Source organism: Poecilia formosa, unplaced genomic scaffold (assembly GCF_000485575.1).
Source record: "Poecilia formosa unplaced genomic scaffold, Poecilia_formosa-5.1.2 Scaffold321, whole genome shotgun sequence".
Taxonomy (NCBI): domain Eukaryota; kingdom Metazoa; phylum Chordata; class Actinopteri; order Cyprinodontiformes; family Poeciliidae; genus Poecilia; species Poecilia formosa.
In genome coordinates, this window is record NW_006800260.1 from 567,078 (window position 1) to 594,198 (window position 27,121).

Below are 27,121 nucleotides of genomic sequence, written 5' to 3' on the forward strand. Positions count from 1 at the left end.
AATGAACTGCTGTCTAGAGGTATTCAAGCTTCTTTTCTGTCATTCAACATGACAGAAAAAGTTCTCCATTCTATCGAAGATAGAAAGTGTTTTTCTTAAACTGTTTCAACACAAAACTGTCTGATATGGATCCTCTTCTAATATTTCTCCGCCGTCTTTTGCTTCACACCAGATCTACATCGCCATGGTCTTCTCAACATGAGTACCTTTCACTAACTGATGGGACCCAGTTAGCCCATGGCATTGAGGTGTAATGAAAGGTGAAATAGTGTTACTCTCCAACATGAGGTTGTAATTGACTCTCAATCATCTCCTTCTCCTGTCCTCATTAAAGCTTACAGCATGAGCAGGTACTGTGACAACTCTGGCCTGGGGGCCAACACAGCGAGAACCACCGAGCACAGAGCTCTGCTTGATCCCTCGCTCTAAGTAAGGCACAGATGGACTGGCTTTGCCTGCAGAGCCTCACATTTCTCTGTCTAGGCAGGCGAAGCTCTGAATTAGAATCCAATGTCTCCACACTGTATGGTGATAGCATCATCTTGGATGCTGATAACATCCAGAGACAGCATCAGATGGAACAGGAGTATCATGGCATGCAGGGACAGGGATTGGGTCCTATCAGAGAGAATGCTGGTGGGTTGTACTGACTGGGGGTTGGAGGGTGACGGGGTGGAGGTAACCATGGCAGCTCCATTGTCAGGTTATGACGGTTTTAGCTTTGCTTATTTTCCCATCAGATAGGAGAGAAAGATGAAAGGGTGAGTGGCCAAAAATCCTGATGGAGGATGATGAGCAGAAGAAGGCACTTGCATTTGTTTCATCACAGAAGTTTCAGATTCTCTGACTTGCCTAAAGTGTCTTTGCTTGGAGCAGCTGAAATAAATTGTGTGTATTCGACGGCTAGTTTTGTCTTAGTGTTTCTTTTCATGAAACTCTCTCACTGAAAGAAATGATTAAGCTGTTCTGTCTGGACATTTTATGAAGTGTCCCCATGGACTTAAAAAAATCAATCAGGCATAACATTATGACCACTGACAGGTGAAGTGAGTCACACTGACCATCTCCAAAATAATGGTATTAGTTAACATGAGGTCAAAGGAAGAAACAGTGATGAACATACAACAGGGTCATAGGTCACTGATCAGATGATGAGCAAAATCTGTCCCACACACAAAAAAAATTACCTACATTATTCATGCTGATTTAGGGATTTAAGAAGAGATGTTGCACTACAGTTTGTTGCTTATGGAGCTGTATTGCCTTCGACCAATGAGGTTGCCAGTACCAGTCATAATGTTATGCCTGATCTGTATACCGTACACACACACTGCCAAATGAGACACTAATAGACAGTGCTTCTTGGAAAAGCCCAAACTCAGCACCTGATCAAAGCTGAAACACCACTGATGGAGAATTTGTGGCCTTATTAAAGCAGCTAGGGACATCATGAGTTCAACAGAACAAGCACTAAACCTAAATAAGTTACAAGCATAAATTAGGTGCGGGGTGGAAGGGGGGGGGTTTGAAATTCTGTGTCACTCTTCCAGAGTGCGCCGGATTCCCTCGCGCAAACACAAAGCTTTCTTTTTTTGTGTCGATCTCAGCAAAATTCAGTATTCTCTAAGCTTATAGCCTCAGCCTTTTCTTTGCCTTTTGTGCAAAGAGCTTTGAGTTTTAGGAAAACGCTGTATCAATAAGTGCATTGTTAGAGTGACGTTAAGAAGCGCGTATTCAAACGAGGCTTTATATTCTCAGAAAAGAGGGCGCGTCGCCGTTTGTTTGTTCACGGGGACAGTAGACCACATTATCGGAAGAGCTCTCAGCTCTTCCTCCACCCCGAGGCTATTTTCATGCCTTCGCTCCTCTGACTTTTTACATCTAAGCACCTCAGCCCACAGGGGGAGTCTTGAAGTGTGACTGGTGAGAACAGTTTGACCCTCTCCAGTCTCCTTAGTGCAATGCAAATACTCTTGATCGGGGAAGTGCTAGCAGATTTGAGCATTATGATAATTGCTGCTCCTGACACTAAAAGCCTCGCTACATTTATTTTTCTTTTTGGCTTTTTCTGCTGCTCAGCTCATATTATGTGCCTGCAATTACATTCTTATGAATAAGTGAAACTGCCAATGGTGCGCCACCCTGAAACTGCTCTCTTTTAGAAAATAAACCTGTGTGTGGAGACTGCTCCTGTATATTATAACTTGAAAATTCAAAAAAAATAAAATAATTATTTAATTACTTATTATTTGTGATGGGAAAAAAATATATATTTGGATGGCATATTTAAAAAAAAAAAACAACAAAAAAAACACAAAAACATGACGCCTATTAAGGCACAAAACCAAAAGTGCAAATCCCTATTAAACGAGACACCCAAACTGATGGATCAACATTTGCTCACATGGAAGGAAGAGACTTGCCTAACTCTGTACCCAACTGAAAATCCCAGCAGTGTTTGAGACCACACATGCTGGGATGCCGCGGCAAGCGCTAATTAAAATGCGCCCAGTATCTGTTGTTATGCGGGGATCATATGCTGGAGCACGCGTTCTCGGTGAAGCTCCCGTAACGCCTGCTGTGACGTTTCCCTCTCTCCAACTACGGACCGACTTCTAATTGCTTGCCATCTTTTTTTTTCTTTTATGCGCCATTGGTGGTCTGTGCCTTCTCGGTGGTGCAGACAAGTGTGGCTGAGCATGACAATCAAGTGATCAAAAGAACCAACAAGAGGTTCAGATTCTGAACTGCGAGCACATTTTCTCTCCAGGTCTATTTCAGGAAAGCTGTCCCCTCCCTCACACTCACAACAATGGGATAATCAAATCAAACAAGGTAAATGGTCGACACTTTGACGGCAAACCGAGAACCAAAAAGGAAACTGGATATTGAAATAAAAGCCATAACACTTTCTTTAAGTTACTACAGTGTCTATAGTAATCAAGGAGAAAGCACAATCTGCTGGACGCACCAGCACTGTGGGTAAATGTTATGTGGAGCTCCAAAATAAAGCACATACCCCAATTGGTGGGTATTAGGCCAAATGTCACGGGGCCTGAGGTCAGCTTATTTGTACTTGCTGACCCGTGGAGGTTTGAGTTGAATCTGGTGGGCGAATAATTGAAACAAAGAAATAAAAAAATAAAAAAGGGAGAGTGTTTGCAATGTGGTGTTGGAGCCTGGTACTCAAACAAAGTAGTGTGGACATAATGGACGCTGGCCAAGGCAGAGGAGACAGGGGCAGATGGCTTTATCATCAGGGACTCTTTGATGTCTGTTCATAGCATCAAAGACAATGAATAAATCTGGAGAAGAATGACCATGAAAGCATGAAACGATAAAGCTGTCCACATTTGGTTTTCTAATGCGGAGTCACAGAAGGTGAAATAGTAATGCAGAAAATGTCTCGGTCAGTGGATTAGTCTTGTTCTTATTATTATTATTTCATTTTGCATCTGCCAGTAGGAGGTTTGTATTTTAGCTTTGGTTACATCTGTCTTCTGGGCCTTGAGGCTTTTCATATCGTAAACTTACATTTTTCACAACATCATCTTCCTCTGGATTCTTTCAAAAATCTTGGTTTCTCAACTGACACTCAATTTTTTGTTTACCCCATAAGTTTAGTTAGTTATTGCTTTTGACTGTGTTTCTGCTGAACTCATCCATTCACCCACCAACCCCTCACGTGTCGCCCCATTGCGTTTCAACCTGTCATTTCAAAGGCAAGGGGGAAGTGATGCCATGCGGAAACAAAACTTCCTAACTATTAAACATGTTAGCATATGCAACTTCATTACCAGATAAACCAGCTAGCCACACTTTATTCAAACGAGGGAACATTGTACGGCAAAAGAAAATGGCTAACTTAAGCTAGCACCTAGTCTAGGCTTAATTTAGCTAATAATTAAATACCCACATGGAGGCACTTATTGAGCATTAAAATTTTATTCCCAGAAACTCAGTTGATCCTTATGACAAAATATATAAGTAACATAAGATTGTGACACCAGATAAAAGTGATTTAACCATTAATGACGCAACAACCAAATGTTTTTTATACGCTATTCTTTTCCAGAACACTTTGACTTTGCACAAGATTTCATCAGAAGCCTAACACGTTATTCAGAGATATAATGGAATTTGAAATAGCACAAAACATCATTAATTTACTCATGTTAAGACTCTCAGCAGACAAGGAACAGTGAGCATGCAGGTCTAATCTGTCCTGTTTTTACAGATGCCATGTTAACAATTTTGTACTCATCATGTGAGTCTGGAAGGTTTTATCGATTTTGTTGCTAAGATTTGCTAAAAGTTTTTCTTTGAAATTCTTGGCAATTTGCCTATTCACTTTGAAAATGCTGTCAGGCAATTTTCATTGCATAACTTTAGGTTTTATGATTTGTGAAAGGCAGATTCAGTCTATAACTCATTTTTATTTTACTTTCCTGTAAATTGGTTACATTTTTAAGCCGTTGCTAAGACAAAAAATAAAAAAAAAAAAAAATGAAACGAAACAGAAAAGATAAAAAGCAGACATTTTCAAATCACTGTAAAGAAGTCAGGCACTACATTTTGACTGGTTTAGATTTAAATCAACATTCAGACCAGGGATGTAAGTTCATATGATTTGCAAGGAGCTGACATATCTGGAACACACCCAGTGAGAGGTTTTATTGTCATTTTGTGTGACTAACATTACACAACCCCGTGGCGTCTGAGCTGACCTCTGCGTCTCGGTTTATTGCATCACCGGTACTACGGCTATCAAGGCTAAATGACTAATTCGACCAATTTTATGGAGAGACGCACCGTCTTCAATGCAAGCCTGTGAGAGCACAGAGACGTTACATACGACTTCAGGTCTCCTCCGGTGGGGATTCTGGGCATCCTGAATCTACAACCATCATCTCAAGGTTTGCTCCTTCGATGAAAACAGCACACAGGTGCCTTCCCACATTGCTCATCCAAGAACTCACTAAATGTATCATGTTGAGATCCTAACACGGCCTCCCATTTTCCCTAATCTTAATCTAGTTTAATGTGCCAGATGCGACTGAATCCTCACTGACTGTCAGTATTGTTCCCTTACAGGGAGTCAGTGAGGAAATATACAAAACAAGAAACTGAAATGGGCATGGCTGCATGGAGAAATGCCACTGTCTGGGTTTTTTTTTTGTTTTTTTAAGCAGACAATTTGCCCAATGCCACTTGCAGTGCACATCTTTAAGAATTTAAAATAATTGGCTGGTGTTTTCGCCACACGTCAACAGATCCCCGTGTTTCTGGCAGCGCCTGTTCTCACACCTTGAAATGCCATGCCAACAAGGAAGCACCAAAAAGCACATTATTCAGTTTTCAGATAATTAAATGAGAAGACAGACAGGTGTTGTTACCGTTTTTGTGTGTGCCTGCGTGTGTGCGTGTGTGTGTGAGTGTGAGTGGAGGAGGGAATGTATGAATGCCAGGCTTTATTATTAGAAAGCCTGTGTTTTTTCTCCAAGTTAGGTGGTGGGCGGATGGGCTCAGGGCTGACATCAAGGCCTCTTGTAAAGAGGCTGCTGCCTGACTGGACAAAATCCAAAACACACACAACAGAGGGAAATCCTGCAGTGGTTTCTGTGCAATTTAGGAAAACTTAGCACATTTCACTCTGCTGGTTTTTAGATTTAGAAATGTGTAGGTGTCCTGTTAATTCCCAAGAATGTAAAACACAGATTATGTGTCTATGTGTGCTTTAATTGTTGCAACCTGCATTTTAAACTTTATGTGCAGGCACACTGTAGATGCTGTACTCTAGTGCTGTGGCTCATATCGGAGTTAAAAAAATCAAACGGGAAAACAAATACTAGTTCCTCATGACTGCTTGGAAGTTAAATATTTAGGCAGGCGTGTTAAATTATTTTTTTTTTCAGTAGCATAAACTTTTCCCCCCTATAAAGTGCCCCTGCATCTCTAATGATTTGTATTTTTACTTTCAAATATAAGATTCAGACCCAGCTACCCAAGCTGAATATCACAGTTAATTATATATTATATATAACACAATTATAAAACCAGCTAACGTTCACCAAAATATTTAATCAAAGGAAGCACGGATTTCCACTTTCAACAGCTCTACTTGGATTACTACAAACTTCTGTGTTAAACCTGGTTTTAATACACATTTCATATGTTAACCGCTAAACAAATTGTACAAGATGTCCTTAGATAAGTGTTAGTACTGCTATTCTGCTTATTTTCTTTCTTTCCAGCAGTCCAGGAATATTGCAGGTCATTTAAAATTCATCCTATCAACACATTTCCACACAATTTAGAGAGGTAGTACATGGATTTTTAACCATAACTGCTCTGAAATAATCTCACATTATTGCTGTTTTTGTCTGGTTTCACAGTTTTTAATCACCTCTGGGATTCTGTTGTTGCAGTGGGCAAAGATTTGTTTTCCATAATAGCAGCAGTTCTTCTGAAGGTGGATAACCTGCTCAGCATTGCAATGCATAGTCTATCTAAATAACCTAGTTAAGGCTAGTTAACTTCAAGAAAAAGTGGAAATGCTACTTTGAAACTCTTTCCCGTTGGTTTAAATACTGGGAAAGACAAGAAAACATAACATTTTTAAGGCAATTATGTGTTAATATTGCTTAAACTTGCCTAATCAGAGCAATAATTACGAAGTTTGTATTTTTTGAGGGTGATATTACACCAGAACAGTACAATATGACTTCATTATTAGGTGTTTTTTTTCATACATCTTTAATAAGCGTGCAAGTTAATGAGGAGATTGCTGCAAGTAGAGTAGAAATCTGTCTCTGTATAATGAACGAATGAATAATTCTAAACTCATGTAATCTAGTTCCAGTGATAAAAAACGGGAACCTGTTAAACACAGGAGATGCGAGAAGTGATGAAACACAAACTGAGTCCAATCACAGCTGCTCTACAGCATTTGACAGAACTGATTACATTCCCCCCCATAAATGCCATGAAAGATAAGACACTTATGTTAATTAAAAAAGTTTAGGAGTAAAGAAAGATCTCAATTACAGATTACTGATTAACTTTATTTGCTTTAAAAAAAAACAAAAAACGTACGCATGTAGCCAACAAGTTCTTTAGCAAAAGTAACCTCCTTTCCGTCGCTTCCTAAGGTAACCTCTCAAACTTCCTCAGAGACTCGGGTTGGTTGTGTGCAGACACAGGTCCCCTGCCACTGCCAGAGGGGAGAAATATCAGACATGTCCCATAGTCTGCAGAGACTCTCTGTGTCAGGGGATCTGCGTGAGTATCATAAAGCCTCCGTTTCAAAGGAGATGCTACCTCCCCAATCAGAGCCCTGCAAGGTGTTTGATCTCCCGCTCTGCTCTCTTCCCACCCTGCCCTGCTTTTTGCTCTTTTCGGTTTTTCAAAAAAAAAAAAAAAATCCTAATTAAGTGAAAAGATACAATGAGAGCAGAGTTGTGTCAGAAACAAGGATAGCACTACACGTCTGAAAAGCCTTCAGCTTAACAATTGGAAAATAACGATCGATATTTTGTTTTGCTATGACGTCCAAAGGGCCCCTGTCCATCAAACAAACAGTTCAGTCGTATTGATTTAAAGCACGCGCTTGATCTGGTCTGAGCATGAGGGATAACTTCATATAATTGGAAAAAAAAAAAAAACATGACCTAATTGTTTGAAGGATTAGCAGAAGAAGATTAGTACAAGAAAAAAAAACGGATGGTTGGGTAACTTCGGGCAAATCAGTACCTGCAGGAATCAAACAAGACTATTTTCCCCTTCTTGCCTGATGCGATGTTGATGAAAGCAAGAAGTGGAAAACAAGAACAAATACAAAGTTTTTTTGTTTTTTTTTTTAATTAGTTCACATCACATCTGTAAATACGAATGTGAGAAAAGCTTTTATCTGACGCTGAGCACCCATGTGGATTTACATGACCCAGAGTCTTTTTACCGCGGCCCGTTTCTCACTCATTATGCTTTGTTTTGGCAGATGTTTCTGCTGTTTTGCTTCCTGCGTTCTCATTAGGCTTTTATTATCAACATCCAGGTGCGCAGTACAAGCTAAACCATCAATAATTAAAGGATTAAACTTTTTAAGCCGGTTTTAGTGTGCCACCATTATGCCTGCGCGTGAAGACAGATGGAGGCCCAATTACCATCTCGTCCCATGATATCCTGATGGAGCTATTTTCGTCGGTGGCTTTAAATGGTTTATGAAATCGCTCCCTTTACCTGTGGCCGAGGATGGCCTGTCACTAGGCAGGTGAGCTCCAGGGTCTCTCCTTCTCTGATGGTGTACACCCTCTCTGTGTGCCTCTCCTCTTCAACGTTGCAGGCGTGCCCGGAGTGAATGATGCGGACAGTTGGAGGTGCTGTGGAGAGAAATGCCACAAACCAAGTTAGCGCCACTAAATTCAGAGGGAATGTGTAGATTAGGGGCATTGAATAAAGGTTTATAAGTTTATCTCAAGGCTATTGTTCCAAATGAGATACTCCCAATCTCTGAGGAACATAAATTTGTAAAAAAAAATAAAATAAACTGGTTAACTAATATTTTAGGGAAGTTTGTTAATTAAATCGATTAAACTGAGAAAAATTATTGTAACTTGTCTTTACTTTTTTTTTGTGAACTAAAGTGGAATATCTATATTGCAGACACTACTTCCAACAACAGAAAAAAGTTGAAAGGGATAGAAAATAAAGTGAACAACCACGTAATTATGCAATAATTACAAGAGAAAAAACAAAAATAACAATATTCAAAATGAATGCAAAGGCAGAATATGCAAATTAGGGTTAATATATTAGTATTTCACATTACATTGCAAATGTTTCATCACCTTAGAATCAATGTAAGCAATACTAGCGTAGCAGAGACTTCATATTTCACATGCTAATCTAAAATTCAGAGTGTTGGATGGAGCCTCGCCACAGCAGAGGCTCACACCTGACAGATAGCAGCGCTTGAGGCACTGATGGTCACACAGTGTTGGAGTCACACAAGAAGTAAGTAAGCGTCAGGAATTCACACCGTGCGAATCGATAATTTACAAAGCCAGCTGGATAGACTCTAGCTGCCCGTAATGCCCACACCTGACGTATATGTTTAGTGACTGAGAAGCGAAGCTCAATGAACACAATCGGGATATTGTTTAATGATAAAGAAAGGTGTTATGAATATCAAGCCAGGTGTTAAATCTGGTAGAAAACCTGTAGTGAACCATAATGCTCAAATACCCACAATGTGGAAGTAAAACAGTTCTGCAAAGAAGAGAGCGCCAAAAGTCCTGCACAGTGGTTTAAAATATTTACTCCCGGGTTTTTGCAAATGCCGGGTTTGGCACAGATCCAGGTCGGCTTGGTTTGCTTTTTTTGTTTTCTTCCACTAAAACATGAAATCAACAACTGAAAACTGCGTCCTTCGTTTCTTTGATGAGCTGAGACATTTAAGTGCGGCAAAATGTGAAAATAAAATAAATCCGCAATGGGCATTTTGTCAAAATGGAGCTGTCTACAAAACTTGCCGACTTTCCCTAACATATCTTGGCAAAGCGTAGACTGTGACATCTGAATAGAAACTGAAAGATATAGATATTTTGTTATGGCTAAAAGCAATCAGTATCACTCAGATTTGTGTCAACGCGACAGCCAGCGAGACTGGGAAGTGCATGGAGCAGTAATTTAAATGCAGTGTCAAATAAATGACCCTCTGCTGACTCGTAATGAGAGGGCCTCTCTTTTTCTTTATTATCATCTCTAATATCAAAAGGAATTCAGAACGCTATGAAATTATCTGTCAGAATGTATTTATAAGAAAATTATAATTTAAATGAAGCAACAAGTGATGAACTGCAGAGATTTGCATTGCACTGTGACAATTATAGATTAAAAAAAAGTAAAAGGAACCTCTTTAAAGGGCACCTGATATTTGTTTGGTTTTGTTGTAGACACACATCTTCACCCTTTCCAAGCATGGAAAATTATCAATGAATGGGGATGTAGTGTACCTAGATACTTATGGCTTGCAGATAATCACAGAAGTCTGGAAAAGTACTTGACACATATGGCAATAAATGGCTAGAAATGTTCTTTAGTCAGTATTAAATATCCACAGGTGATTGCTAACAGCTGGTACAACTGAGGAAATAATAATTAAAAAAAACATTTTAATATGTCCACACACCAACAGGCACTGAAACTCAAGTAGTCAGGGTTAAACTGAGCAGAGGAAAGGGGTAATTTAAGTTAACCCACTCAAAATATTCGTTCCTACTGAGCTGTGAAAACATGGTTGCTCATAAGCGGCCCCTGACAATACTAGCATCTGTTCAGCATTTATTCCTCTCCAGCTTCCATGATTAGTGAAGAGGTTAGGGACGACATGGGTTAGAGAGCGGATGCGGGATATGATTAGGAGGAGGAGGAGTACAAAATAGTAGGGCAAAGAAGAGGGGGAAAAAAAATCCAGCAGGAATTACAAGGAGTCACACAGACAGCAGCTTGGCTTTCATGTCGGAGGAATGGGCTTCCTGTGCGGGCCCCTCTCGGCAAAGTCGGCCCCCCTGCAGCAGGCCTTCTTCTACCTCCATCCAGGCAGCCATGCTAATGAGCGAAGCGAAGCGACACTCCCCTCCGATGCCGTGTTGAGAGCCTCAGCCAGAGTGTGTGTAGCCGTAACCAAACATCCCTCCCTGATCCCCACCATGCTGTTTGTCTCTCTTAGCTTGTTAGCTAAATGCTCCGTCATGCCCGTCGTGCTTTTCTAAAGGCCTCGCAGATTGATGTGTGCTGATACAGATGCTAATCATATCAGGCTGTTTGGCTTTCTTCGGTCTCCCTCTGCATCTCTTTCCCCGTCTCCATTTAGAGTTAAACACACTGGTGGTGAATTCCATTGGGAGGGTAATGCTTGAGAAATAGGCTCAGCGCAGGGGCTTCACGCAACGCTGCCACTTAAAACCAAAAAAAAGGGGCTGAGAAACAAGACCCCAGGGCAAGAGCTAAACAAAGTGCTAATGCCATTTATTCTGATGAGCCAGTATCACAGCAGCGCACTATCAGTCCTGGAGGAAAGCTGGGAAACACCCATAATTAATGAAAATCAGCTCCTATCTGCAACTACACACTCACAACTGCATAAACATACGCTTACTCTTCATGCAGGCAGACATCTCCAAGCTTAAAGCCACAAAAGCAAATAACCCTCTCTCGAGCATACATAATGAGGACACTTATGTTAAAACAGTCACACATATCCTTAAGTGGCTAAGACCTGCTCTTTTATATCCCTTGGCCCAGAGCGCGAACTAAAATCACTCTCATTACTATTTCATTTCCAGTTTTGTTTCTTTTAAAAGCCACTTGATATTCAACTGACAGTAACTACTCATAACATCTCCGGAAAGGACTTGTGGGGATGGACAGAAAGACATTAATGCCGTTAGATTTTAGGCCGTCACGGAGCAAGATGTCAGTAAACTGACAGGACGGAGATAAAAGACTGAGGGGAGAGGGGTTGATAGACAAAAGCTTTGAACACATCATATGCCTTACAAATTCATTATGTGGATTAAGATGGTTTCTCATACATTTGGAATGGAGTGCTGAAGGCGTCTTTTATCTTTTCAACCACTTTTGATTTCTGGATTAAGACCACCCTAACATCTCCAGGACCTCCAAGAATGATTAAAAAACTGTTTGTCTTGGCTGCAAAGTTGAGTGTGAACTCAAACCTGACTCTATCACGCTCCTAGTACTAAGGACATAGGATTCTCTTGGCCATTATGACACATCTGCACAAGAATGTGTTCTCATAATCTGTAAAATTTCCTTATAAATATGAGTTTCCTGCACTTCCAACATCAGTTTCATTTGTACATAGAGACAGAAAAACCATCATTACTTTGATCAGTTTGTCAGCAGCATACGAAGAGGCATGTTTTCTGTGAAGCTGCAGTGCAAGACTGAGTGTGCCATACTGAGCAACAAATTTAAGGTGGAGTGTTGTTGTTTTTTTAGCTTATTTCTGTACATTTTGCATTTTAACTGCAATATAATCTCAACATTATTACCTAGCAGTCAACCTATATACCCACTTTGGGGTTGTAGGATCACCTATAGAGCTGAGGAGCAAAGTGTGTTCCCAACTCTTCCACAATTTAACCCCCAAAACTGGATTGATCCATTTCTTGATTGCAATATTTAAGGTTGTTGTTAAGAAATATTTTAGTAATCGAGTATCCTATCCATTATTCCTACGATTAACCGATTACTCAGATAAAAGTTTTAATAAAATAATATATTGGTAAATATAACATAACAGCAGTGTTACTATCGGATATCAACATCAGTCCAATTTTTCATATTTAATCAATTACTTTTCTGTAAACTTACCTGTAACAATAATAACTCTCTTTCTAAGTTAACCTGAAGAAAAGTTACACAAAAATCTGAAATTATATTCATTTTAATAATAGAGACAGGCTCACAAATATGCTTATTAAAATGCCTATACTCCAGCTTTTAATTAATGTTTTCATATTCAGTCAATTTAATAGAAAAACTCTCACTTTGCCCAGCCATTTACAGCTTTTGTGTCCATGTTAGCAGAATTTGACAGCTTCGTTCTTCAAACACAGAAACTTAACCAGCCATGTACCGCCACGATGGCCTCAGCATCCGCCACTCATTTGTTGAGACCAGGATGATATGAAATGTATTTTTCCGGTTCGTCCGTAAAGTTATGCACTTAAAGCACAGCCACCCGCAGTGTTCAGTCTATCTGCTCACCTGTATAAATAATCCCGCCGAGCTCTTCCCCGCCGTTCGCTTTGAACGGGTGTCACCAGTCAGTAGCTCCGGGAGGGGAAAGACTGCCGCACTCCAGTCATCGTGCCAGTCAATTTAAAGATGCTTATTAGTACGTCGAAAAACTACAAAACTCCGGACATTATCATCAGTCAATAAAATCCTCCCAGACCAAACTTGAAAATTGTTGCTAACACTTAACTTTCGTCAACAACTCATAGGCGGAAGCATAGACATGAATTCGGGCGGAAGTGAGAGCGCTGCGCAACGCCAATAAAGTCCCGACTGCAACACCTTGAGCTAAATAATAAAACATGATTTAACGAAGCTTCGAGGAGGACAAGTTTTCCTCAAGGAATTTTAATAATCGAGGTACTCGAATCATTCGAGGAATCGTTTCAGCCCTAGCAATATCTATAATGACGACAAACCTTTAAAAACCTTGTCAAAATACCAAATTTCATAGATTCTTGATTTTTGTCACGCAAAAGGGTTTTGGTTATACTCAAGTTAAAGAAAAAATTCTCATTATTATGAATCATATGCATTCATTAGTTTAAGTAATTTAAGCATACTCCTCCTCCTAAAAAGTAAAAGTGGTTTCTATGGAAAATCCAATGATTATAGAAATATAATACTTTGAAATATGAAACAAAATAGACAAATTAATAATTAAGAGTAATACTTAAGGTTTGTAAATGTGCCTTCAGCACTTAAAATCAGAATTTAAATAAATTATAGATTCTTTAGAAACTTAACAAGAATGACATACTTTGTCTATGAAATATTAAGTGGATTTTAACAGTCAGAGAAATGCATTGTTATTCGGATATAGCTTCTTTGTTTATTCATGAATGCACAGGTTATGCCTTTAGATTATGGGTCACATCCTTCTGTTATGAAACCATTCTGACTTTTACATCCCCTCCACCAACATTTCTAACAAATTCATCACATCTGTCAATTACACATTAAGCTATCTGCTAGAAACAAATATGTCCGCCGTCCTAAAGGGAGCTCGGCCTTCTTCACTTCAGTTGGGTGACAGAGACGACTCTGTCTTCTACCACCTATAGAGATGAAATTGGAGTTGGCTAAAACACAACCGATGGAGCCATTGAGAGGCAGAGATGCTTCTTGGCAAAAGCAGACGCTAAAATTGACAAACAAATAAATGTGGGGGGGAAAAAAAGTCCAACAGCTGGGGCTCATTTTCGCAGCAGGTTTAATGTCCTCAGACCGACCCCTAAGGACTACTAACAATATCCTGCTAGCTTTTTGGCTCTATAATCATCTTCTTACAATAGCAGATGAAGGACGACAGATTAAAAAAACAGAAAGAAAAAAAAACATAGATAATATGCATACTATAGAGAGTAGTAAATTAAAAACAAACCCTATTCCAGAAATAGATTTCCTACTGGCTCTAAACAGGCCTCACAGGACAAAGATGTATCAAATAAAAAGCTTAGTGACTGAAATTACACATTCGTGTTGGCCATTTGTTTTCAACTAAGTGAGTAAATCAGGCCAGGGCAGCACAAACGACAGCAGATGTTTAAGAATATAGCATCATTTTTTGCATGTTGTCATGATCCGTGTTTCTGTGTTTAGTTTTGAGTTTTTCTGTTTCCCTGTGAGTCTCTGTCCTCTCCTCCCCGTTGATTGTCTCCCAGGTGTGTCTCATTCCCTTGATTACCCCGTGTGTATTTAGGCTCACCTGTTGTCTGTGTTCTTCATCGGGTCCTTGTCAATTGTAACTTGTCTAACGTGTCTTACGTTTGTCAGTCTGACCGTCGTATCAGTTGAACTAAGTAAGTCCTGGTCGGCATTAGCTCTAGTTTTGTCAGTCTTTGTATTCAGTGCTACCGGCTTAGCTATGTGCTAATTGCTCCTGCCGTGCTGCCTGTCTTGGACTACGTTGAGCTACATTCATCATTAAATCACCATCTTCTCATCATAACCTGGGTCTCGGCGTCTCTCCTCACCTCATCCACCACACATCATGACACATGTAACATTGTTTAAAGTGATCTTTAATCTGTGTAAATTTATTCAGTCCAGTTTGACTTCTTTGCATAAATAATTAGCTATGTTGATTTAAAAATCTTTTTTTATTCTTTACACAGAATTAAAAAAACTAATATCAGGTTTGAGCGTACAGATGATTTTAGATAAAAAAATATCAAACATTAATTTCAACATTATTAACCAGCTGCAGGACATACCAATCATTTCTTGCAGTTCTTAACTAAATGTTCTAGTACTTTCTGTAACTTTAAATTTTTTTCAACTGCGAACTTTAATGTTGCCACACAAACAAATTTAAAGGACTAATCCCTGTTTTATAATTTAGGCAAATTAATCCATGGTGAATGAGCCTGGAAAGCTGCTTGAGGAACATTTTTTTGAGACAAGACACTGATGTTTTACTATCACAAGATTATGTGCCAAATGTCTTTATATAACATTTATATACTTGAAATCTTAAGTTTGTAATTTGGCATTCAGAGCCAAATACTTAAAATGTCGATTTGTGCCATGGTCGGGGTTTACCTGGCTAATATCACACAGAAACTCATTTGTTTGTGTTATACACACACACACACACATTGTTTTAATTTAACAATTAAATGCAGAAAATCAGACAATCAGGGTGATATTGGCCAATTTTATTAGCTGGCCAATCAACTGATTAGTGCATCATTAATAACAAGAGAATTAAAGTTAATCGAGAATTGCCTAACAACATGAGAATGAGAGCAGTATGTCATCATTGGCATAATTAGTTTTTAGCCAATGGCTTTTAAATTCAATAAGAACAGCTCACCCAATATTCACAACATAACTCAAATGTCAACTACAAATCACCACTAACATACGGATGTTTATTTATATATCAGAAATATAAAGTTAACCAAATAAGATACAGATTGCATGCAACATAATAAACATTGTCTGCACCACTCTGTTCCTTAGTACCTTGAATTTTAATATAAACTAACACGGTGACCAAAAGAAATTTAAGTTGTGCTCAAATCACACAAAAACGGAAGGACTGTTTATGAATGTAACTTAAGTACATTGTAATGATTCAATGCTATATTTAACTCTCCATATGTGTTCAGCTGCAAAAAAGCTGTACAATTAAATCTTCCCAAATTTGAGAAGGTGTGACATCCAGTATAAATACATTAAAATTGAAGCTGAGTAATATGTAAATCCTCTTTGCTGATGCAAAACATTGGCAACTGCCATTTCAAGGTGAATTCTGTGGATTTCACCGATGAGGACGGGTAGACATGGTCCGCTGTCAAAGGTGTCACACACTGAATTATTTTCTGTGCTTTTCCGCATGTGTTTGGAAAGCATATAGGCTTACACTGCACCCACCGATTCAGCTGTATAATTGAGAAGCAACTCATCCATGGGGTCATCCATGTGTGTTGAGGACCTGGAATGGTTTTCTAGCAGCACATGCATATTATTACATCAGGAGTTGTCAGAGGGTATTGATTATACACTGTAATGCACTCCCTGCTCTCGTCAGCCTACGCTGCTATTGTAAATGAGAGCCTTTATGGATCCGGCTTCGCCCTATCAGCACTGATCATCTATCACACACGCACACACACACACACACACTACGTATAGTTGGTTGTAAATGAAGCCGTTCAGAGGTGTGCAGGGACCACTGTGTCAGTTTATCCAAATTAGTAGAGTAGATAGCCTATCAAAATCACAAGAGATCCAGAGGAACAGAGTAAATGACCTACTTTATTTGGAACTTGTGCATTGGGTAGTTTCTCCTCTTTATAGTGTCATGGACATGAAAACCTTGAGAGTTGAAAACAAAGAGGCCCACTAAGGTTGAACCCATTAAAATTTGGCTCTAGGACTTGGCACCTGTCCACCAAAATATGCAATGAAGACCAGCAGTGATAAGCATTTCAAATAACTGATCGATAGAAGAATGAATTTGGAAAATACTAAACACAAAACAATTCTTCTGATTTCACTGTTTCAACCACTGAACTGATATAATTTAAAGCTGGAATATTTAAGGTACTCCGAGAGATTTGAGTTTTATGAGGAAAAATATGTTTCATAGACAAAGTCAACAGCAGATTAACTCTTAATATGTATTTGTCAGAGCCAATGTTTCTGAGTGCCAAATGCTTTATGCTAAAAGAAGACTAAAACATCATCAACAATACAACAGAAGTCATGATTGAAAATGAAAATGGCCAAAGTAGTGGCTATAGGAAAGAGGCTCAAGGCATTTCCAAAACATGAGCCCTGATGGACTGTTCCCAGTATCTGGTATTTAGTATAATTTAATAAAACGTGGTCCAAGGAAGGATCAGTTGACATGACCATAGTTAATCAAACTTCATTGATGCACTTTGGGAGCAAAGACTGGTCCATGTGGTCCAATTCAACAAACTGCTGCTGCAGTTCAAACTGCTGCAGAAGTCATTGGAGAGAATGGCCTGCATATCTGTACAGCTGTCAGATTATCCATATATTTTTTACATCACTTTGTTGTCTTAGACTGTGTTTTGTACTCACTTAGGGAACACTTTGAACTAGTATGGAGCATGGGAAGAAGACAAGTGGATCCAACATTGTGATGGTTTGGTGAATGATGTGCTAGGAAACCTTGGATACTGAAGTCAACATCACCTACTTCATCATCACCGCATCACGTCATGAAGACAGTCCCTAAATTTCTTAGATCATAGTTCAAGTGAGCATCTGTGGGATCTGTTGGCCATACAAGTCCAATCCAAGGAGGCTCCCCTCACGCATAGGATGTTATTAGGATCTGCTGCTAACATTTTGGTGCCAGATAGAGGTTGAGTGGAGTTTAGGGCTAATTAGTCAGGGCTTCTTTTGGCAGCAAATTGGGGATTAATGCACTATTTGGTGGGTGGTCTTAATGTCATCCATAAGAACTAAACTTTACAAATATGCAATGTGAATTATGTACCTTAAATGTAAATCGGTAACCCGTTAGCATTTGGTATTTTAGCAAATGTACGGTGAACTAAGAGCTGGATCTAAATTCCATGTTTTCTATTCAAAATTCTGGACAGAGAAACGCAATGCATCCGAGTGCTGTACTGGAGTAATCCTTTGTCGTTTTCCCGATTTCCATTCTGTTTTTCTCACCATCCATGATGCAATGTTGGCAGTGAGGGCCTGTTGTGGCAGTTTATTTCCGTAAACAACACTAATCAGACATCTGTAGGGAAGGATAAAGCCCAGATTGGCCGTAACCATGCAGCAGTTATCTGTTGATAGGCCCAGCACTCCCGATTGGCTGTAAAGAGGCAACAGCTTTCTATATGGTTGGCTAGGATGGCACGCCAGCAATGGCTCACTGCGGATAGAGTATCTGGCATCCCTCAAAAGATTGGGTGCTGCTCGCCAAGAAACTGTCTGATGATTGGCTGTGCTGACTCCAAAGTGAACTGATTGTCCTATCAATGCCCACAGCACAGGCTGGCTGACAGGGCTGCCTGCTGGCTGGCTTTGCCACTTTCCAAAACACCTCCAGGGGACATACAGTAAATCCATGCCTTTCATTGTGAAAGTGCCTAATGTGTGTATGGAGAGTGCATGTGTGTGTGTCTGTAGTATCCATAACTTTTTCATTGGGAAAGTGTGCTGCAAAGCCCTGCCAGCAGGCACTAACACCTCATTATTCGAAGCCAGGCAGGAAATGGCTTTAAGAGATCTCTCGCTGAGCTGCGCTCCTGGAAATGTGGGTTACAGGTCTTCCCATATCAGCAACAAATGCCTGGGAAATGCCTCTTTAGCTCAAGTTAGTTAGACTGCTGCACTTCATCCCAAATCCACCCACTGACTCGGTGTGGGGTGTAATGACACAGAACACAAACGATTTTGATCTTAAATAAATTGGTCTAGTTCTCAGACTTCCAGTTAAATTTTTTAATTTTTGCATTGCACACCTGTGCAAAATATAGCATGTGATGCTGCAGCTCTGAAAAAAAGAGACCACTTATAAGTTATTTTACTTTTTATAGGTATATCTTTGAGTAAACTGAACATTGTTGTTCTATTAACTATTGACAGCATTTTTTCTGAAATTCCAAGCAAAATTTTCAGAAAAGAAGAAATGGTCAAAATAACGGAAAAGATGCAGAGCTTTCAGACCTCAAATAATGAAAAGAAAACAAGTTCATATTCATTTAGAAACAACAATACTAATGTTTTAAATCAGGAAGAGTTCAGCAGTCAATATTTGGTGGAATAACATTGAGGTTTTCAATGGAGGTCTCTTCATTAAACAGAATGAAGAAGGAAGGATACATCATGCTTTTTTCTACAAGGGACAATAACAGGTTACTGACGTATGTACAAAAACAAAACCAGAAAACAGTTTTTAAACTAAAACTATATATTTACTTAATCACACAAGTGCAGCTTTAAAAACACCCTTCAAAGCCTGGTTTTTGAGATAAGACTCCTGCTTAGAGAAATGTGACACTTAGATGGTCACTAAGATCAACACCTTGAAACTGTGTGGGTCGACAACAAGCAACAAGAAATAATCAAAAAGTTTAACACAACATCTAACCATAGTATTAACGTCATCTTTGTTTCTAGAGATTAAGAAGGCAATTACAATACATCGAGTAAAGAAAACCTAAACTAATAATAATAATAAAAAAATTGTTGCTGTTAATACCTATGGTGCACAAAACTTAACCTATTTTTCAGATTCACTGAGGTTATAAGAATAGTTGAAATATTCTTATTATCGTGTTATTTTATGTCAGTTCTGACAGAGCAGACACACATACGCACAAAAAAAAAAAAAAATTGGTGTGCTATGTATCAAAGTTTGATTTATGATCTCTGGAGTATGTTGGGTCTGTGAGACATATGAACTAGGGCAGAACACAAGTGGTAATTTTAAACATTAGGTTATTTCAGAAATGTTCCAAAGTTGGGAGTGATCCTATTATCCACAGTGAAGCACGAACAGAAGGGGCTCATATCAGCAGCCGTAGCCTAAAGGGAGGGAAACGAGCTTGCAACTATACTTTTTTAACATCATCAGTTCAAGGCGAGCTGGGATAACGTGGGTGGGCACAGCGAATGAGTCACACTCTTACCCCATGCCCCCCTCACTCATAATCAGTTTTGATGTCCCCTGGGGAAGGTACCTCAACCTAAAAGACACTGATGCATTACAGGAAAGGGTTTTAGGGGTGGTACAGTCCGGAATATTAAAAGTTATCGCCCAATCTTTTTTTTTTACACATAACTGTGAAGTCTCTCTCTCTCTCTCTCTCTCTCTCTCTCTCTCTCTCTCTCTCTCTCAGCCCATTTTACCTTTACAACTTTTCTCCCAGGACTTTGATCTCTCTCAATACAACTTTCTAATCTGTCTCATAACCCACTTGACACCTCATCTATCAACCACAATTGTCCCCTGAATGGACCGTGCTGCCGTGCTGTCGTTTAATCAATTGCATTGCCACAATAATGCACCTGATTTAATTCACATGCCTTTTACAAGTCTGGTAATTCACACCAATTATAATTGTGTACATATTCAGCATATTTGTCCCTGTTTGTCTGAATGTCAATTAGAACAAACACAATGTTTACTCTCTCACACACCGACTCCGGTGCAAAGGGAGGGTGAAATAAATCAATTACCGCGAGTTACTAATGCTGTAAAAACAATTTGTCAAATGTGAAGAGATAATAGAAGAAATATTTGATTAATTTGAAGATGCAACAACAAATAAATGAGCTTGATGACATGGGAGGCTCGGCATTAATGGGTTGTACAAAGTAGTTACTTATTATTTTGTCACACAGTCAGACGCTGAGCCGGCGGCAAAAAAAGAGGGAACGGGAAGTAAAGCGTCTGTGTCGGGGTCAGACAACCGACTGTAGTGGAAGAAGGAGCTGAAGTAAGTAAGAGCCAGTAGATCAGGCTAATGTGCATCATTTTAAAGGAGTACTTATCATGACAGTGGATTTCCTGGCACACACTCCCGCTGTAGCAACTCTAAATTTTAAGCAGATTGTTTAACAGTCCATTGCGTAAATGGATATTGCTCATTGACTGTTGTTCTTGGCTACCCACACAGTGTCTGTGGAAGAAGACAGAGATGTATTATAGATCAGGAGAAGACTTAAAGAATGAGCCTTCACTGGTATTTGTTGTACCTAGAGAATATGCCAAAGTTACACATCTGTTTCTATCTATGGTACGCCATAAAAATAGCTCCCAATACTAAACAAACCCTTACAATAAGGACCTATCTGTATTTGTGGAGGTGGATATTCTCTTTTTATTAACCATTTATTAATAATAATAAAAAAACTTTTAAACCATTATTCTTAGCCTTAGTCCTGAAAAAATTATGGGTGGTCTTGGGAACGGTCAACGTGTAATGAGTAGCTACCAAGATGGCTGCCAGATGTGCTAATCTACTACTGAGTGCATGTGCTTATTGTGCCAAGTATTGATAAAAAGAAAATTTATATTTTATTGTGTTATTAAACTTAGATATATTTCTAAAATATAACAAAACAGGAATCTATTAGGTTGCTGAGTAGAAATTAAAAAAAATTAAAAGAATAAAATATGTGAAGCCTTTAATTCAGAGAGAAGAGAGAGATGTGCAGGACTGCAGACTTTACTGTCCACTTCCATGTCAACATCCCTTGCTGTCGAAGGGATGTTAAACTTTAGTTAATGCACTGTCAAAGTTAACAAAGTGCATTAAGTCACAAAACCCCTCAGAAACCACCTGCTTATGAGAATTGTGTCTTTTTCCATCAAGCTTACATTTTTCTGCGCAATGCAGGAAAATGTAAACATCACATCCTCTCCTTCGATTGAGAAGTTGACGCTGCTCTGACTTGCAGCACGGCTGAATGAACGCTGTTAAGGTGATAACTTAAGAAACTTGTTAAGTGCCTATCCAAACAGAACTACATAAAATGCATATTGCATCCCACACTGGACTCCGTTTGGGCTGTTTCACTTTACCGCCGTGGGACTTGCCCTCCATCTTCTTTCTTTTTCTTACAACTATCAACTGGTTCCACTAAAGGATGACTAGTGGCGCCCTCTTCTGGATGGTGGTCACACTAATACACTGAAAGAGGTCTAAGCAGATAATTAAATAATTGACATCAATTTTAATCTAATAATCTGATTTATGATAAATCAACAGATAATAAGACTAGGTCAGTTGTTTGCATCCCTAGTGTACAGAAGTTGTAGAATTTAAATATATATAAAATTATAAATATCAAAACCGTTTTTTAAAAACTGTAGATTTTATTTTTCCCCCCCAAAATTTCTAAAAAATAACTGGCTCTCTGTTAAAACTGATATTAAGCTTTGCAGGTTCGCTGTTCACAAGAACTTGTGTAACAACTGCAGCGGGTTAACCAGCTTTATGACAACACAGACTCTAAATTAAACTCAACGTCATCTAATTTAGTCCCCAATTTTGTTTCTTCAGTGATGTTCTCACTTGGAAACAAGCAAGAACAAAATTCAAAAAAAGGGAGCAGGAGATTAACTACATGTGACAAGACATCCTGATTAGAGGCACAAAAACTACCTGGCAGAGGTCCAGCAAAATCTGACTAATTAAGCAGGGACTGAACACAGATGTGGAGAAGTAAACGGACTGAAAACTGTGTGTGTGTGTGTGTGTGTGTGTGTGTGTGTGTGTGTGGGTACAGCAAGGAAAGAAGCAGAACTTGTCGATCCCAGTGGACAAAGGCAAAATATTTTAAGACTCAACTGTCATATAAAATTTCGTATTTCTGTTGGAGGAACAGCTGAAGTCTATCATCAGAATGTCAGAGAGAACAATATGTAGTGGTTTGACAACATAATATTGAAGAGTACTAAATTTATTCTGTCATAACAACAACCTGCTACATCCAGGTAGTGCAGTACAGCAACACACTAAATCTCTGGTGCACCAACTAAACAGAAGTCAATTTAAAATGAAGAATTAGCTGTGCTCTTTCTATAAAACAGAAAAATCTGCACAATAGCCATCACATGCAGATGTATTGAGCTCCAGACATAAAGCACAATTCAAGGCAGCTCTCTGCTGATTTTGAATTGTGGACAAATTCCATCTCACTTGAGAGTTTATTGGGTAGAGAGGGAAAAAAAGGAGTAACAACAAAGTTAAATCTGTTTCTGGGGCGGTGTTGCACCATATTTCCTCTCTGACAACTCATAGCTTCCTGGAGTTTCTCCTCCAGCTAACAAAAAGCGGATACTTGGAGAGAAATATATATATATTTTTTTTAAAGGGGAGCACTAAGCTAATTTCAAATCGAGTAAGACCTTCTCCTCTTTGGAGTTAGAAATAAAGCTCAACCAAACAGACGGGTCATAAATCACAGTGTTATTTTGCTGTGCTCTGACTCTAAAACACAAATCGAATTACCTGTTCACCCACGCGGATCACCCAATTTGGCCGGCATGCGGCTAACGCAAACATAAAAAGGTGCATGTACGGTTGTGTGTTCAAAGTACCTAATGCAAACATTGTAAATTTAGTAAATGCATTGGGTTTTATTGAACTTTCCGTGAAGGGAGGCCTCACATCCACAGCCACCGAGACGCAGACACACACACACACACACGCAGCACAATTTTTGTGCAGTGACAGTAAATGCCACATTATTGTGATGTACAGCGGAAGACCACATCATATAAAGGTCTGTGTGATGGAATCTCTCTGTGAGGCTGCCGGCCTTGACACGCAGAATCAGGTCCTAAAACTGTTTATGGCGCAGCGAAGCCTGACAGCATCCCTCTTTTCCTGTAAACAAAGCACTAGAAACTCTGGATTCATGAGCAGGGCAGCCAATAAATCTGAATAATCATTAGTTTAAACAATCCATTTCTGATTTCTGAGTTTTCTGTCTGGTAGCTGAGTCATGATCTCTTACCATGGAGAAATAATCACTATTGATGCAGCACAGAGGAATGACGTAGCTCGGAGAGACTGACTGATGCCTTATTAGCTGCCGCCTTTATGATCCGAACTAAACGAACGCAACATCAGGTCTCGTCAAAATAATCTGAAAAAAGTCCTTCAGTGAAAACAAGGAGCTGTAAAGGTCACTGTGGTAGTTGGAACAGAAGTGTGACAATAATTATGACGATTTTTCAAAGCCATTTATGAAATGGGAAAGGTGTAGGAATGTGACATGGAATTAGAATAGAAAGCAAATAGCAAGAAAATAGCTTCTCATCGTGAGAAACAAGTACATTATTTCAGAAGTGTAAAAATAGTGATAAACAATGCTGAAGAAGGATCCAGCATATTCAGTAAGGATGTACTGTATCTAAAGTTATTTTTTAATTTCACTCACAAGGAAGTGCTTACCTGTTTGGATCCTCAAGATTCTTACTTGTCTTAGGACAAAAGATGAAATTTGACTAGATTTACACTGCCATGAATTTTGGTAATGTTGATTAATGTCCAATGTCCTAATTAAATAAGTTCAATTAAATTAAATTGAGTCAAGTCTCCATGGCAACCAATGTTAAAGCAAAGGAAGGACGTTCTAGAGTCTAGAGTTTCTTTTTTTTTTTTAGTTCTCAGCTCTTGAATTTGCTGGTTTAATATTATCACCATTATTACCTGCTCCTAAATGTTTACTATACATTTAGAACCAAAGCAGCATTTTTGCTTGAAATGTTTCCAAACGATTGTCATCTGGATAGTGAATACATAATTTAAATAGCTAGCTCCTTTTTTAACGACTCGAGCGGTCGTCATCGCCTCTTCCATCGCATTTGTTCGTGAAGGTCCGACTTTAAATATTGTTGACATTCGTCAACAAACACAGCAGGGTCTGGTTCGAGAAAAGGTTTATCTAAAGTCGACTTCTGTAAACACCCCGAGCAGAAATGCGTTTCCAGCGGTGCGTTTTGTTATTTTTGGAATAAAGACTGGGATCTCATGAGTGCGCTCCCCGCTGGTTAAAAATACCAAGTGAAATGTGATGCTAAGTGAGCCGACAGCAGCCTGTGGTCACCGTAATCCTCCCAGAATGAGATTATCCCTGTGTGAAAACAGTGAGGAGGGCTGGGGAGGGCACTCCCATCTGCTGTGTGTCTAAGACCATACCTGCCGAAGCCCCTTCCATTAATCTCTGTACACAGATACACCTAGGAAAGTGGCATATTAGCTGCCCCCCTCCCACCCCCTGCTTCCCTTTGAGCATCAGTTGATGCAGGGCACAGTGAAGCATCGGCACATTTTGCATCAGCACCTTCAGGAGGAGGAAAAAAAAAAGGACCTCAAAGCACGAGCCTCGCTTCTGCTCTTGCTGCTTTCAGCTGTCGGTAATGCTTACCCTGCAGATGTAAGAAACCACGCTAAATATAGAATGGAGCAAAAGATCTTGCTGCATCTTCTAGATCACCAGAGTCGGGGCTTATTCAGAAGAATTGTACTTATTACAGTTGGGTGAAAATGATATGAATGAAAATAGAAAGTAGTTGATTTTTTTTGTTGTTGTCGTGTGGTTTTCACACAGAATTCCAATCCAGATGATGGTAAGTGACTGAGTCAGAATATATCTATTTGCAGCCCTTACCAAGAGAGTAACCAAATTAGGAATCACATGGTAAAACATAATATAACTGAGTAAGTAGTACTATTACTTTTTTTTGTCTTTCTTCTTGATTACGGGACTCAGAAAAGGAGGAAAACACCACAAATATCCTCAGAATGAACAACAGTGAGTGTTCAAACCCGAATCTGCCGGGATGGCGGTGAAGCAGCGCTTTCTCACATCATCACTGCAGAATTGTACAAAAACATGAAAGCATTTTTTTTTTTTTGGCAGACCTTTGTATGAACTGCAACACTTTCCTTTTAACAGGATCCGCAGGCATGCTGCTTGAAGGAGACGTCTATATTCCTACAACCAGGACTGCCATGAAGAGCCTTAATAACCAGTGAAGCTGCTTCTGGCCGCAGAATTCAAGAGGGATTGTAGAAATCCCTTTTGTTATAAGTGACGGATATGGTGGAATAGGTTAGCGCATGTTATGGCGTCTCGGTCACCTTACTGAAGCCCTTTTATCTGCAACTGTAGATGACACTGAGAAGATTAAGATTCTTCTTCCCATCAAATGTTTTGAGGGGAAAACCTGCATCCAGTTCGTTCCTCACTGAGGAGACAGGGTGCATCTGAGCGCTGAGCCAAAATATGGGTAAGCTAATACGTTGACTCTTACCAGTGACCAACAGGTCAGATAGTTTTACCCATTAAAACTAACAACAACTTTCAACACTGCATATGTAGATGCAGAAACATCTGATAGGATGCAAAATTAAATTTGATCTATGAATTGTTTCGTTTTTAGATTCATAGCACAATCCTCATGAAATAACCAACCAGCAGGTTGAAAGAAAACCAAAAACTAGTCTCGTCTGATTGGACAGTCTCAGAAGGCAAATGCTTTGAATTCACAAGTCCAGTGTTTGTCGTCCTTTGTTTTTTTTTTCTTGTTCCACTTTCCTAGCTGTTTCTCTTTGTTGGGTTGTATCGGAGACAAGCAGGTGGCGTCTCTGCAGACGTTGGGCTGCGTACATCATGGCATCGTCCAACACGAACCGCTCCACACTTTGGGTTTCTACCACAAACACACTCGCAGCAACCGTGACCAATTCGTGAAAATCCACTGGGAAAACATCAAAGAATGTAAAAAAAAAAACTTGCAAGACTACTAGATTATTTACACTTGTTTTGTTTTTCTTGGCAATCTTGTACTATTTGTTTTTATTTGGCACCAGATTATTTGAAAGATGGACACAGATAATCTCACCCCGTATTGACGACTCATCTGTGATGCGATACGGAAAGTAAGATTGGACAAAAATCCAGTTTGAGTGTGTAATATTTTTAATTCTGAGTGATTGATTATCTCCTTTTATATGTGTAGAATGGCTTTTGGAACAAAAGGGGGCCGTAACCTTCACGCCTGTCCCTGATCCTAACGTTCCCATTGGCCAACGCAGCGGTTTGTCCGACATTGACATCCTCCGGGTCAACGAGCTCTACAAGTGCAGGAGCGATTCGGGATAGAGGATATTCTGAAGCGGATGATTAATAACAATGCGACAGCATTATATTAAAGCATTGAAATTTCCCCATCGCCTCTGTAATCTTCTGTTATTTACCAACAATACCACTAGAAGTTTTTTGCGTCCATGCTCTTATGTCCTTGTTCTGTAAAAGCACTTCAAAAATG

At 39.4% G+C, this 27,121-nt stretch overlaps 1 protein-coding gene across 4 annotated transcripts in view; it reads right to left on the reverse strand.

Annotated features, from left to right (window-relative positions):
* Nucleotides 1–27,121, reverse strand: part of mdga2a (MAM domain containing glycosylphosphatidylinositol anchor 2a) — a 215,662-nt gene that overhangs the window by 123,246 nt on the left and 65,295 nt on the right. For all 4 annotated transcript variants that reach the window (XM_016661297.1, XM_016661296.1, XM_007573241.2 and 1 more), the window contains exon 2: nucleotides 8,239–8,378. In XM_016661297.1, coding sequence (XP_016516783.1) covers nucleotides 8,239–8,378 — 140 coding nt within the window. The remainder of the gene's footprint in view (nucleotides 1–8,238; nucleotides 8,379–27,121) is intronic.